General features: G+C 41.6%; 1 protein-coding gene across 2 annotated transcripts; it reads left to right on the forward strand.

Moving 5' to 3' along the window:
• The first annotated feature begins 1219 nt into the window (after positions 1–1219).
• Positions 1220–13818, forward strand: SCOC (short coiled-coil protein). Of its 2 annotated transcripts, none has more exons than XM_065633592.1 (4): positions 1220–1334; positions 10565–10636; positions 10740–10823; positions 11416–13818. In XM_065633592.1, the coding sequence occupies exons 1-4, from the start codon at positions 1235–1237 to the stop codon at positions 11556–11558; spliced, it is 399 nt and encodes a 132-aa protein (XP_065489664.1). In that variant the 5' UTR covers positions 1220–1234; the 3' UTR covers positions 11559–13818. The 2 variants fall into 2 exon arrangements, with proteins under 2 accessions (XP_065489664.1, XP_065489665.1); XM_065633593.1 differs by lacking the exon at positions 1220–1334 and adding an exon at positions 9804–9894.
• Positions 13819–14491: the final 673 nt, after the last annotated feature.

Here is a 14491-nt window from a genome sequence, read left to right on the forward strand (position 1 = left end):
AGGGCAAGAAACAAACAAGATGTCTGTAAATTCCTTTTAGTTAAACCTCATCTTCTCTCTGTTGGTAAATGAGTTTCCATTTCCATGAACAAGCTGTGTAGATCTCCCACAAACCTAACTAATTCCCAGGTCCTCATGAAAGGCAAAGGCCTTCTGTAAAACAATGCAGCCCCAGAGTTCCATGTTGGTCTTTGTTTATATACGCATGCACATAACTAGACACATACACCCAAACACATGTAGCTGTACTTTCCACTCCCTCCTCCTACAGAGGTGCAGGCACTGATGGAGGAAACGGAGCAAGCAATGTGTCCAAAGGTCTTTCTTTCAAAGGGAGCTTCAATGAGCTCTGAAACACTTGCAAAGCAGCCTTATTTTTGAGCCCTGACTCTGTAGGGCAGGAAGAAAAACTCCTCAAGTAACCTGCTCTTTTGTGTCACATGAAGTGGAATGCACTTGGCACAAAGGCAAGAGCTCGACTCCCTAAATTGCAGGGATTAGTACATTTCACACGAGGTAACCAAACTGTTTCCTGAATTATGTTCTCCTTCACCCTGAGAAGTCTTTCTTACTTGCTCTTATCAAAATACAGCTTTTACTCTGTGTCACTTTTACTAATGACTTTGATCTAGACGTGAATAACAACTACACAACATCCATGTTCACTAGGCTACTAAAACCAGCTAATAATTGTATCTACTAGAGGAAGCCCATATGGCAAATAGAACAATATTGACACAGGAAAGAAAAGTTAATTAAAGATTTTAGATGAGGGCTACACAGTTCAGATGAGATGCAACCTTTAGTTCCACAGGCATGTGATTTTAAAAGTTCAAAAAGTAACAGATTATATAATTGCATGTGTTTTTAGGATCTGGCCTTCCAAACTGAGTTGTTGAAATGCTTCAACTGTACATAACATGTCTGAGAACAATAAAAGACATAACAAAGACAAAAGATCAAAATGTTTTCTAGCTTTATTATTGTTAACATGAGGGCTTTGAAGCATGCTGTTGCATCACTGAAAGAACTAAAAAAGAAGCAGTTAGAACTCAGTAACCTTCTAGCTTAACAATTTCCGGAAAAGAGCTCAAGGTTCAGATGAGATATCACGCAGAGCAAGACGTGTGTAGTTGCCAACAGTATCAGATAACATCTGTGCGTTGGACTCATTAAAGATTTAACAAGAGAAGTCACGTGCACACTGAAAAATGGCTGACAACTACCATGCTTAATGCACATCTCAAAAACTTTGAAAAACAGAAGCAAAATGGAGTTATCTGTGGATGAGGAGGATGGAACTTTCACCAACATTTCTTTGGCAGATGATTCAGGTAAGAAACTACAATAATCTACTGATACAGTACAAATTCCGTGGGCTGAATAATAATACTGGATGAGCACACAAATCTGTAGATCCTAATTGCCAAGTGCAGTGCATTTTTAGAAAATGCCCTTAAGTAAACTTTCCTAGCTATGTAGTTGAATAAGCCTTGTGATTAAGGACTGAGATTTTGGGGGTGTGGAGGCTACCACAGTTTTCATGTAACAGCATACGGTAATGTACATTCATCATCTGAGCACATACAGCTTTTCACTGTTTAGAAAGAAAAAGTTACAGAAATGTTAACTCAGTAGTGGCTACTATCCAGGAAAATACAGATAGTGCTGGCCTTTCCCCCTGAATATGAAACAATAATCTCTTTGACATACTTTAGTGAGAACTCACAAGAAGTAATGCAAAGTAATTAGTAATGGATATGAGCTGATCCATTTAAACCTCCACTATTAAGGATTTAATTGTTTTAAAAGAAAATACAAAAGCAAAGACTGCCCCCCATACCCTTCTAGTTTATAGAACTAAAAAATATTTGGGATAGGAAGTAGGATAGTTCTATAAACTGGAAAATGAAGTGAGTTAATATGAATTGATAATGAATTATTTAGAAAGGTGTGGTTAGAGTATCAACTTGATCGTGTCAGCATGGCCACCATAGAGCTGTGCTAATTTACACTAGGTAGGAATCTGGTTTGCTTAATAATGCAAGTCCTATTTTCCTCCTTTTTTTTTTTTTTTTAACACTTAAAGAGTGTTACTATACATGCTACCTTTTCCCTCTATACACATATATATTAAAAAAAACAAAACCAAAAAACCCCACACAAAACAAAACACAAACCAACAGACCGTTGTTCTTATTTTTGGAACACAATTTTCTAGTAATTTCATATTAGGATGATGGTGCTGAACTGGATGCTTGAATGCAATTAGTTGATACAACATACAGCATAATAACATCAAGATGTGGTCAATGCGAACTATTCACAATAAGATAAATTAACAAACCTTAGTCCAATTGTGCAATAATGGAGGGTTCTCCTGACAGGGAAGCTGACTTTTCTCTGTAGCAAGGTGTAGAACAGCAAGGAAAAAGTATCCTATGACACTGTTTCATGACTTGCTGCACAACTGGTCACACAGCTAGGACAGACAAGGGGCAGCATACGGTGGCAAGATTGTCTAGTCTTTGCAAGGCACCCAGAAGTAGCTGAGTTATGAATGACTCCATAATACTGGATGGGTTTGAATCTGCCCTTTCTCACAGATTAGTGTTTTTACCATATTGCTTGATCTTTTGGAAGATGTCAAGCTGCTTTTGTTATAAGGCAAACACCCACTAGCCTCCCCTACTACTCTAACCTCAGCACCCTTGCAGCTTGGAAAAAGTCCATACATATGAGAAAACGGAGGCACAAAAAAGATCTTTCGTTCAAGCACAAACTGACACTGGATACCAAAGTCAGCCTAGGCATTCAGGGCTCCATACTCACCAATGCCAAGCCCTGACAGATGTCACTGATGTCGGAGTAGCTGCTCAGCAACAGTGCAAATAAGACTCTACTGCACCTCAGAAGCTGAGCACTTCAAACTTACTAGGCTGCTGACTGCAGTAACACCCCCAAGGTCAGAGAAAGCTCACATTTGTAGCACAAAGAGGACTATAAACAAGGCTTATCTATGCAAGATCTGGTACCAGTATCAGAGCTTTTCCCCTAATAGTAAAGAGGTGGGGACAGTCAATCAAAAGCAGAGAGAGAAACTCAGAGTAACTGAAAATAAGTGACATTTCCAGACAACCTTTTAGCTTGAAGGCACAGAGGGAGAATCCAGTAAGATTTGTGGTGAAAATGATAATGCTGATCCATTTCTTTTGCTGGAGAGCAACACCCAGAGACTGGGGAGAAAGTTATACGAAAATTCCTAACCTATAATAGGGACTATCATTACTTCGTAGGAAACAGTCTTCCTTATCTCTCCCAGTTGAAGTTAAGACTAGTTAGAGTAACTCCGGAGCACAGAACCTAACATATAGAATAGACCTTATAGTTGTAACTGTAAGTCTGGAGAAGAACATCAATTCCAGAATAGCAGGGAGAATAAAAGATCTGTTTTATACAGTGAGAGATAAAAAGATCCCTTAGGATGGACAACAGCAAGTTCAAGCAAGCAACAAGGAAATTGGGCTTGTAATAACCTAAATGATTCTATGATTCTATATGTGGACTTTGCCTGAGGATGACCTGATGTTTTAGAAACCAGCATTCCATTCTTAAATTTCAAATATGATCACAAAGATGCACTGACTGTAATTAACTCTTGTATGTTTATAATTGCATAAGGCTTTCCTCCTCCCCTCCCAATTTCTTAAAACATACTGGAAACGATACTAAACAAATAAGTAGAACAACATGCTATATATGTACAATCTTAAGCATAACCAGAATACATTCTGCATATCAAAGTTTCTTTAGTACAGTGAAAAGCCATTGTGGCAAAGCAACAGGGGTTACTGAGCCTGATTAACTGACTGCAGTGTATGAATATTTAACAGCTATTGCTCTTTCAGAACAGCAGCATTTCTCTATTTGTTACATACACAGGTATTAAAAATAAATCACCTCCATGTAAATCAAGATGAACACAAAATGGTAGCAAGACAGAAACTTCTTGATAAGTACTTTAATAGCAGTATCAAAAGCATATGAAGTCAAAGAAAGCATTAATTAACAGCATTTGTGAAAATATTTTCACCTTTAATGAAAGAAATACCTTTCCATTTAGAAACTCATAGCACTTGATAAAGTTCCCTCAAAAAATTACCTACTCAAACAAAAACACAGAGGAAATTAAACAAAAAGTAAAACAAAACAGTGAGACAATGCCCAACAGCTGCAAAAAAACTCTGTATTGCTGCTCTGATCTATGATCTATAAGTAAATCAAGGCTCTCTTTCTTCATTGTAAAGAACCTAGAAATTCTCTTACTCTTTTTTCAAATACACTTTCCAGAGAGCCAACATTAAGGACTACATTTCTGACATAAACCCCTCCTTTTAAAAAGCAGACACAAATCCCTAAATGTTCAGCCCTAGCTTACAGAAAGGCAGAACAGTTTTTCGTCTCATTAAGTTACCAGTAAAGATTTACGGAACCTTGTTAAAAAGTCTTTCCACAAAATTTGGTGGCAAACCTATAGCTGATGATTACAAGGAAGATCAGACTGTTGACAGGCTCACGTTATGTCACATACGTTGGTATTCACAGCCTAAAGCGGCAGAGAGTTCAGTTGCTCGGTCTGTTTGAAAATGCATTTTTGTGGAGTCAGAGTAGACATGAGAACCTTTACACCCATGCACAATCTTGCAGAAGACAGGATGCAGTTACGTTAGAAGGGCAGCCTCTTCAGGGTTAAAGAGGAAGTATGACTTTCTAACATTACTTGAAAAAAATAAAAACTTCTCAGAGTCTGTCATTTCCACAAAGAAACAAAATGATGAAGATTTGATGTAAAAGGTCTTGCAAGTTAGTATTGCAAGGAAAAAGAATGAAGCCATTTGTATTGCTTTTTGTCTTTTTCTTTGTAGCAATGATTAGGTAAAGGAGAAAATAGTACAGTTCAAATAGCAAACTCGTCTCAGAAATATGTACAATACCTTCTTCTGTTAATGAAAAGGGGAATACATGTCTATTCTAGTGGTGAACAGTGAAGCCTCTGTCATCAGTCAGCTTACGCAGGCGCCTCTAGTGCCTGTAACGTTGCCAAAAAGGAAGTGAAAGGCTTGTTGGTTTGCACTGTGTACCATGGAAAAAACAGGATGTACAGCAGAGTTTTAGAAATAAAACATCTGACAGCATTTGTCATTAGCAGCAATGACTTAGAATCCAAGTCCAGAGCAATAAAATTCTCTCCTGTAGTTTTGTAACTGCACGCATATATGCATTCAGGTTAACTATTAATGATGCCTTATATCCTAGGGAGATTGTTGCTATTTTAAGCAAAAAAATGCTCTTTCAGTGAAATTGAATAAATTAATTCCTTTTGGCAGCAACATCAGCTAGTTTTAGGAAAGCTTAATTCGAACTTGATATACAAGTAAATATAGATAATTGAATTTGTAAAGTGAAACTTGTTTCCATAAATTTAATATAGATGATATATTATGAATGCCTACCCTGCTTTAACCAAATGAATAACCAAAGAAAATATATAACGAATTAGTAAGAAAGAAAGGGATTAGCACCTGTTCATAGTTACATTCAAGTCAGTTTCGACTTGAGGAGCTCTGACACATTCCTAAAACCTAGAAGCTCTCTTTATAACTCTTTGGTCAGAAAATCCACTTACCTGAAGCGAGCGATCTAGTGTGCAGTGTAAAACCAGTTTAATAAACCAAACAGTGGACCACTACTTCTGGCAGCATTCAAGTATTTCTACTGATAAAAAGAATCCTCTCACTCTTTTAAACTGCAGAGTGGATATTAGTATGTTGTTATGCTGCTCCACAGGAGAAAACAGTTTCCAGCATTTGTAAATACTATTTAATTTGCTTGATAAGGTATATTTTCTCTAAAGTAGAGAGCAGTAAGTTTGTAAACAAAACTAAAAAAACCCCTGTGAACTCAGGCTGTGCCTGGGCTGCATATTCTAAAGACTCAAAGTCAACAACCACATAATGAAGTTGACTGATTTGCTCACACTTGCATGGAATTAGTATTGACCTGTTAATTTTGCCCCTCCCAGTGAGTGGGGAACCACAGAGAAGGAAACACTGCCAGATCCCTGTCAGACAGAAACCAAGCTATACAAGGATTGTTTTGGGTTCTCCTAAAACAGTCCCCAAACAAGACTTGCTGTCCTAACAATACAAAGAACAAAGACTTAATAACACAGGAGTTAACAAAATACTACAGGCCGATAAAAGCAAGAACTGTTACACAAGTGCTTGAATTGGCCTCCTCCAGTCAAAAGGGATAGCAAACACACTGCTAAAATGCAAGGTACTATTTGGTTGCTCTATACACATGCACAGGTATGCCTTCCCTGGGACACATGCTGCATTATAAAAGGAATTTTATTGTTTGGGACATACTGTAAGTCCCTGAAGTTTCAAATTCAAAATGCACAACAAGTTTAATTGGTGATACATTACCCGATGCAAGATAGGCGAGGAATCTGAAAATCAAATAGGCAATTCACATGAAATCTTAAGCTTCTGTTGTTTTAGTTGATTTCTCATTAAAAAGGCTTTGGGCTGTGAGATTTCTTTTCTGTGGTGCATTGGGTATGGTTTTCTGTTTGTTTGCTTAAATCGGGTAATACATCTAGAATTTAGAATCCTGGGCTTGACTTCTTTGCACTGAAAAACAGAGGGAAGGTTAGGAAGACAAACCTTTTTTAAGGGAAAGCAAGATGCGCTAGGTGTTCTCTTGTGGAATTCGCACCCGGCAGCATCAATCCAACGCTCTTGGTCCCTGGGCTGTGCAGACCAAGGACGTGCACAGCAAGGTTGCTCCCTGCTGGCTCAGCGCTTAGGTATACTGCCCTTGGAAATCAAGGGGTGAAGGACGGGGAAGGAAAAAAAGTACACGCATGGATCTTGCCATAATGAGGAGCTGGGACACGGCCAGGTCACACAGAAACAGTATCTATTTGTTGGGGCCCAGGAGCATGGGCCAGCTGCACAATCTCAGATGCTAGGGTAAATGCATTCATACTAAGCACTTAGAGTAGGAAGATGCATTGTGTGAGATCCAGTGTGTCTGCTATACTGCAGTGCAAACCTAAGGAAGCATCTGTGCAACTGTTGATCACTACACAAGTAACGCACAGCACTACACAGACTAAAGACACCACCTGTTCTCTGCTGACAGCCCCTCTGCAATGCTAATGGTGGAGGCTCACATAAAGACAATTTTGTCTAAAGGAAAAACAAAAAGACCTCCCACGCAGGCTAAATTCTGAAACAGAGTTTCAGCCTAGTGCTCATGCTCAAACATCAAAGAGTTACAAATCAAAAGAAGATACTACAGTCAGAAACCACAACTATGCAAAGTAGAATGAAACCTCAACAGTACACGTACCAAAATGGAAACGATAGGTAAACCAGCAGCTCTTGGAATTGCTACTCTGTCTTGGCTACAACAGCATGAGAGCCAATATATCTAGTTTCCATTCTGTCCCATAATTTAATGTCAAGGATTTTCCCACTTTGCTCATTTTGGGATGGTTTAGACAACAAACTGCAAACGCAATGTGAGCAAAGTAGAATTTCTGCAGTAGATACATTTTCCCAAGATAAGCCTGCAACCATTTTTCTTCCTCTCTTGTAGTATAAAACACAGCAAATTCTTCAGCAGGTAAGGAAGCTCTCCATCCATCTGTATCCACCTGCAGACTCTGGCCATAGTTTTTCCCCATTAACCAAAGTGCTGGAGACTGTCTTGCTAGAAAAAATTATGAGAACCTGCTGATTACCAGGCTTGTTGCATAGCGAGTGCAGGAAGCAAGATCATAACAAGCTGAGGAGCACCTATCATTTTAAAACCAGCAATCAAGGAGAGTTACTAAAAAGGCTCCTAAAGCCCAGCCGCCATCTGAGAAGACTGCTCGCAGGGATCAAGGAGGATTACTGGGTTAAATCACCTTTAGTAGAGAAGGTGAGATACTGTTAAACAAACCAGCTAATGGAGCTGAGAACAACAGACTCATTTTCCAGTACGTACAGACTGCAGGACTCTAATTAAAATCTGTTGTCATAACTTGAACAGCATTCAGTCTAATGTGAATTTCTCTAATTGTGAGGTTAAAAAAGTTATTTAATTAACATGATGTTAATAATACTGAAGAGGCAGCCAGGTGTAGGATATTAGAAAGACGTACTTTCTGAAGTGTACTAAAAATACAGCAGAGGGCACACTTCCCAAATGCCTTTATTTTCCTGAGTACACAGCATCAAGTTACCTATTTATAACTGCATATATTGCTGCAACATACAGACACACTATGGATCTGTTTCACTGCAACATGTAATTCAAGCTGCATAATACCTATGAAGATGCTACAAATTGTGCAGTGCAGTCATTTCAGTGACGCCACTAAAATTAGCCCAGGTTCTGCGTGGTGCTGTCTTTAGCATGGCTCACAGGCTGTCCTATGGTGACATGCTGTTCCACAGGGAACTGCAAGTTCTGCAAGGGTTATTTCCTCTAGGGACCCAGGGAACAAACACAGAAACAGCAGCGTGAGTTTGGAGCCGTTGTGCCTGGCTAGATGAGAGCAACTATACAAAGTTACTTAGGTTTCCACATGATGTGATGTCTAATGCTGTGAGACCCAGAAGCAAGGAGCTAAATCACAGGTTTCTTGATCTGAACGCTCCGTTGTGCGAAAGGCTTATCTGCTAGACTGGAAGCAGTTTGGCCAGGTTTACACAGCGCCGAAGCGGAGCAGGTAAACCCTGTCTCCTCTCCTCAGGAGACCCACACGTGAACACCTGAGTTATCAGCGACCACCCACTCGTGACTTTTCTCTAGTGTTCCTCATACTTTGCCAACCTACGTAAACCTGGAAGAGTTACGTACTGGTGAAAACGTGCCTTAATTTCCTCTGAGCAACCAGCTGCTGGTTGATGACCACCGCTCTGAACAGCCGCACCAGCATATGTGTACAAAGCAAATGTATCAGGAAAAACGTGGGTGCTTATTTAACCGCACACTTACTTCCATTATTTTGCCTGCAGCTCAGTGGGCTTTAAGGGGAAAGGACGGCAGACGGCTGGAAAACGCCGTGCGGCGGGCAGGGCGTGACACCCGCGGGCTCCCTTGCTCCGCACCCCTTGTGCCTCCGCCTCGCCGGCAACGCCCGCGGCGGGGCGGAGCGCGAGGCGCGGCCGTTGGCGGGGCTCGAGGGTGCCAACGGCCGCGCCTCGCGCCCGCGCGGGGCATCCCCGGGGCCGCGGGCAGCGCTCCCCCAGCCGCGCTCACCCCCTCCGGCTGCGCTGGCGAAGCAGCAGCCATCGCTGCGCCCGTGCCGGTGCGCCCAGGCGCCGGGAGCGGTGCAGTGCCACCCGGGTGCCGGCCCGAAACGCGTGGCTGCCGGAGGCGGTCGCCGCGCGGTGTAGCGCAAGCAGCGCGTTGTTTCTGTGGGGGGGGGGGGCTGCTGCACTGGTGCTTTCACCGCGTGTGAGCTGTCACACCAGCTGCCGACCAGCAGCCTCCCTCCCGGGCGTGGGAGCGCCGCCCTCCGCGGCACCGCGGCAGGGAGCACCGCGGCAGGGAGCAGCGCGGCGCCCGGCCGGCTGGGACTCCGCCCCGCTCCCGGGCAGCAGCCGCAGCCGAGCGGCGCCCTTCGCTCGGGCAGCGCGGCCGCTCCCGCCCGCCAGGGAGGTGCCGGGGCCTGGCCCCGCCCCTGGGCTGTCGCGGGCGCTGCCCCGTGCGCGCGCAGGGCCCGCAGGCGGCGGAGCGGCGGCGGAGCGGCGCAGGCGCGGCGGGGAGCGCACAGCGGCGGCCGGGCCGGGGCGCGGGGCGCAGCCCGCAGGGAGGCAGCGGCGCCAGGTGAGGACGCGGGGCGGGGCGGCCGGGCGTCGGCCGCTGCCGAGAGGATGCTCTAGGCCGCGGAGTGGGCCCGGCCGCCGGGCAGGGCCGCAGAGCTGCTGGAGGGTTCTGCGGGGAAGCCCTTTGCGGTGCTGCCGTCACCCCCCGGCCGTCGCTTCCCGGCAGTGGGTCCGACGCCCCAGCGCTGCCGCTAGCCGTGGTGTCCTAGAGAGAAGGGCAGGGATGCGGAGGGGGACGCGCTGTGAGGTGCAAGGGACCCTGCGGGCCTGCTGTCCGTGACACGGTTGCCCGTGATCACAGCAAAACGGGGGGAGACAAGGAAGGGGCTCCTGCTTCTGTATTTCTACAATAGCCAATTCCAGAAAGATCGGTGCTGGGAATAACGCAATTACATCATTGAAACACGGGGTTATTTAATGCGTTAGAGAGTAATCTAGATCAGTTTGGTTTTGTAAGCTGAAACATAGTCACTCATATTTACATACCACATAAGGCTCTAACAAAAATAATCAAAGGATGTTAAAAAAGTGTTAGTCTGCCATAGGCTTAAATGCTGGCTTTTCAACACACAGTGGCAAAATGCATCTAAAATCCACATATAAAGGCAGTTACACTAATGGTTACCCCAATGGTTTTTTTTTTTTGTTTTTTATTGTTTTGTTTTAAGCAGAGCATCTCTCAGGAAGACACTCTTCAAAAGAGGAAAGGGCCGATTCTGCAATGATGAATGCTGACATGGATGGTATAAGTTCTTAATGTTATTGTTCTTCATTGTTATTTTTGCTACTTAGTATAATTTCCAACTGTTACAGAGGTTGCATTAAAGCTAATATGATTTATTGCAGCTGTTGAGGCTGAGAATCAGGTGGAATTAGAAGAGAAAACACGGCTTATTAATCAAGTTTTGGAACTGCAGCACACACTTGAAGGTTAGCAGTTTGAGACATCACATTTTTTTTTACAAGTACAGAATAACAAGCAAAAGCGAACTTTACCGTTTTGCTCTACCTTAGTCAAAGTGTCCAGAAGCATGTCACTTTTGCAGTTGAAGGTACAAAAAAAAATAAGGTTTTGGAACATCCTTTTTTTTTTTTTTTTTCTTCTTTATGCAATGTAATGCTTGCTTGACTCCCATAATACACTTCAAGCTGTAGGGGGAATATGGTTAACTTCCCCAGGCTCATTAGTTGACATACATCTTTGAGTCTGCTCATCACTGAACTTTTGTTTCCAAATAGTTTAGTTTGCAATAGCTTAATTCAGAAATTCAAGGAAAAGTATAAAAGTACAGACTACCAGTAAGTTTGTGTAACAAGTTTGTAAAAATATTGTACTACAAAATAATACAAGAAAAATGGGCTTTAGATAAAACTTGTGAGTAGCACAGTGTCCTATCAGAGAATACCCTATGGCAATGTTTCCTGCATTAAAAATGTGAATAGTTTGATGTAGGCACATAGAATATATTAATTATTGTATGCAACAGTGTCTAATGTTTTTCTTATAATGTCACCTTCGCAGATCTCTCAGCACGAGTAGATGCTGTTAAGGAAGAAAACTTGAAACTGAAATCAGAAAACCAAGTTCTTGGACAGTATATAGAAAATCTGATGTCAGCATCTAGTGTTTTCCAAACAACTGACACAAAAAGCAAAAGGAAGTAAGGGTTGACTCACAGATGATGTCATTGTATTGCTGCTGTCTTTTTGTTGTTTTAATTAGCATAGGCTACATGAGCTAAAATATTTTAGTTTGTGGCTTTACTGGATACCTGAAGATTATAAACTTTGATAAACAGAATTAAGAACATTATCATGAACAGGAGACATAAGTTTGTGTATTTTTAAGATTAAGCAATGTGCAAATGAAGTGTGGAGACTTACTAAACTTTCATATTTATTTAAAAAATGAGCATATCTTGTTAAAAATTGGATTCAGTTTGTCAGTTTAAGCAAATGACTGTTGGCACTCTGAGGTCTTAGCGTAGTGTTCTTGACTAGCAAAATAATACAGCTACAATATTGTGTTGAAACTTCGATAAAAACGTTCAAAATCTTATTGCATAGAATCAGAATAGTTTGCGTTGGAATCACATTTTTCACTTCAAATATATTCTTATTACTATATAGTACTGTCCATAGCTCCGCAAAGCAACTTTGGACAAAAACCTATAAACCAGTCAAGAATTTCTATGAAGTAGTAACAGTATGGCATTATTTGCAGGGCTTGTGTACTGAAAAATACCTAAGATTTTTTGGGAAGGGAAAGGGTGAGGGAAGAGGAACAAGGATAAGCAACTTACATCAGGGAAATACCAAATCGATGCAGTATTGGAGTGTTTATAGTTTGTAAGATGAACACTTCAAACCCTTTTCACTTTCCTGTTTTCTCAAAGAATAATCAGGCACAGCATCATATATATATATGTGTGTATATATATATATGTATATGATCTGCCTGAAGTTTTTCAGTTGTGCAATGAAGATTTCAATAAAAACCTGAGTAACGAGCTTTACAAAAACAGGTCAGCAATGTTCCTCATGCTCATTGTGAACAATCTGCAGTGAGGAACTGAGAACGAAGTGCCAAACTTGTCTTTGCTTCAGGCCTTAGAGAAACTGTTTTCCTGCCCAGAGCCTGAGCCTGTGAATTACCTCTTGAGGCACTGCACAACAACATCCAATGCAGAAGACTCCACTGGAACAATGGTGGCTTTTGCCTCTCAAATCTGTGCTGCTCTGAGTAGTGCCTCATATCAAGGTTTTTTACTGGCTTGGCTGTTTGTTAGCAGGTTTTGTAAAGGAACTTGGCCCAGATTATGGGTTTGAGTACTTCCCATAGAGGCAGCATGTCCAGCATGATCAGTATTAAGGAAGAGCAGAAGCTAAAATACGAACAATGATGTAAGTTTTAGTAGTACTCAGCTGGATCTGTTTCATCTTGCCATATAGCAGCATTGCAGACTTATTTATGGATCTTACCTAGAACTGAGGTCTGTCCCTTCCATAATGAAGCCATTGTACTTTACCTTTTAACAAAAAGTAATCATTAGTTCAAGGGTCTCCTTAAACCTTGCTGTGATGATTCTGTAAAATACAGCTGCAGGAAATGGTTGAGTACATGTTATAGTAGAATAAAACCTTCTCAAATCCCAAGTTCCTTGGCAGCTAAACACTGCTGTGTCTCAACTGCAAGATGACATTGTGAGGTTCCCCCCTCCCAAAGGAGAGGTCTCCCATTTCTCCCCATTATGGAATAACTGCACGGCACTCCCTGGAATGTCAGCAGTCAAATTATTGCAAACAAAGCACTAATAGTTAGGTCCTGAGGGCTGTTTAAAACTCTGAGTCAAAAAACCTGATCATGATAAAGTTTCACCCACCAAGTCAGAAATGGCTGATACCATGTGTGTCATGGGGTCCTGTAAACATCCAGAATTATTTTTAATCTTTTATGGACTACTTTCATTTTAGTGCTATCTGGAACTCTAAATACATCCAAGAGTTGCTAGCAGGTAGAGTAAACCACATGATTAGTCCAGGGTTTGAGCACTAAAAAAAAAAAAAAAAACACCCACGAACCACTACACCAAGCACTTAATTCTAAAGCTTGCATTACGTGACAGCCATCCTAGCTTTAGGGCTGTGTCACTGCACATCTCCATCTGCACTGTAGGAGATCAAGTGGTAACAGAGCATGCGCTTGTTAGACTTCAGCAATTTCCTGAGATCAAGTAATCTTAAAATCATGGGGTTTGTACTGTAAGATTAGATAGTGATATTTTATCCATTGGTGTGTAGAGTAGTCATTTCATGTATATACCATTTTACATCCCACTACTGTGGCCTTCATTTAACTTATGAATATTTACAAGATGTTGTATTTCTGACTTTACACTAAATAAAAACTTTTTATTTGTCTCTATTAGTCTGGTTTAACATTTGTAAACCTGAAAACTTCTCATAACTGTCTGTTGTCAAAAGGTGGCAAAGTAGTAGGGTTTGCTGTCATTTTAATTGTTCCTACATAGCTGAAGTGTCTGAAAGACCACATGTAATTAGCAAATATTGAGATGAAACATGGGTTAATTAACCTGTTTTCAGTAAGCTTCCAGTCCCCCACTCACTTGGTATTTTCACCTGTGAGTCTTACATTTCTGTATACTTCTCTGTTGCAGGAAAAAGGAAAAGGCTTGGCAGGCTGCATCCAGAGTTGTCAAAGCTAAAACTTGTACATCTCCATGTGGTAGAACTTCAAGCCAAGTTAGAAAATGTTAACATTTCTTACCCAGGTAATGAGCTCTACATCAGTCAGAAACTAGAATTATTACTTCATCATACCTTCATGAAGCTGGAAGCTAACTGAGGAGTAGCTTCACTTGTAATTAACTGAAAAGCCCTCAGTCCTACTTACCGTTCCATGAATACAGAAAATTCTCAGCCTAGGATTTGGTGTCCTCAGTAAGATGACTTTATCAAGCTACAGTGTAAGCAGTGGGAGAGCAGGATGCAGAGGTCTGATCCCCGTGCAGTTCCAAAGATGACTGACAGTTTTTAACAACAAAACATCCTGGAACTGGATTACCATTAGTTTGTTA

The sequence above is a fragment of the Caloenas nicobarica genome, chromosome 4, assembly GCF_036013445.1.
Source record: "Caloenas nicobarica isolate bCalNic1 chromosome 4, bCalNic1.hap1, whole genome shotgun sequence".
Lineage (NCBI taxonomy): Eukaryota > Metazoa > Chordata > Aves > Columbiformes > Columbidae > Caloenas > Caloenas nicobarica.

Bases quoted from the DNA above. Each gene is read 5' to 3' on its own strand.
- SCOC (XM_065633592.1), top strand. From the start codon at position 1,235: ATGCACATCTCAAAAACTTTGAAAAACAGAAGCAAAATGGAGTTATCT. The intron at 10,637-10,739 runs GTATAAGTTCTT...GATTTATTGCAG, and splicing joins GATGAATGCTGACATGGATG to CTGTTGAGGCTGAGAATCAG. The intron at 10,824-11,415 runs GTTAGCAGTTTG...TCACCTTCGCAG, and splicing joins ACTGCAGCACACACTTGAAG to ATCTCTCAGCACGAGTAGAT.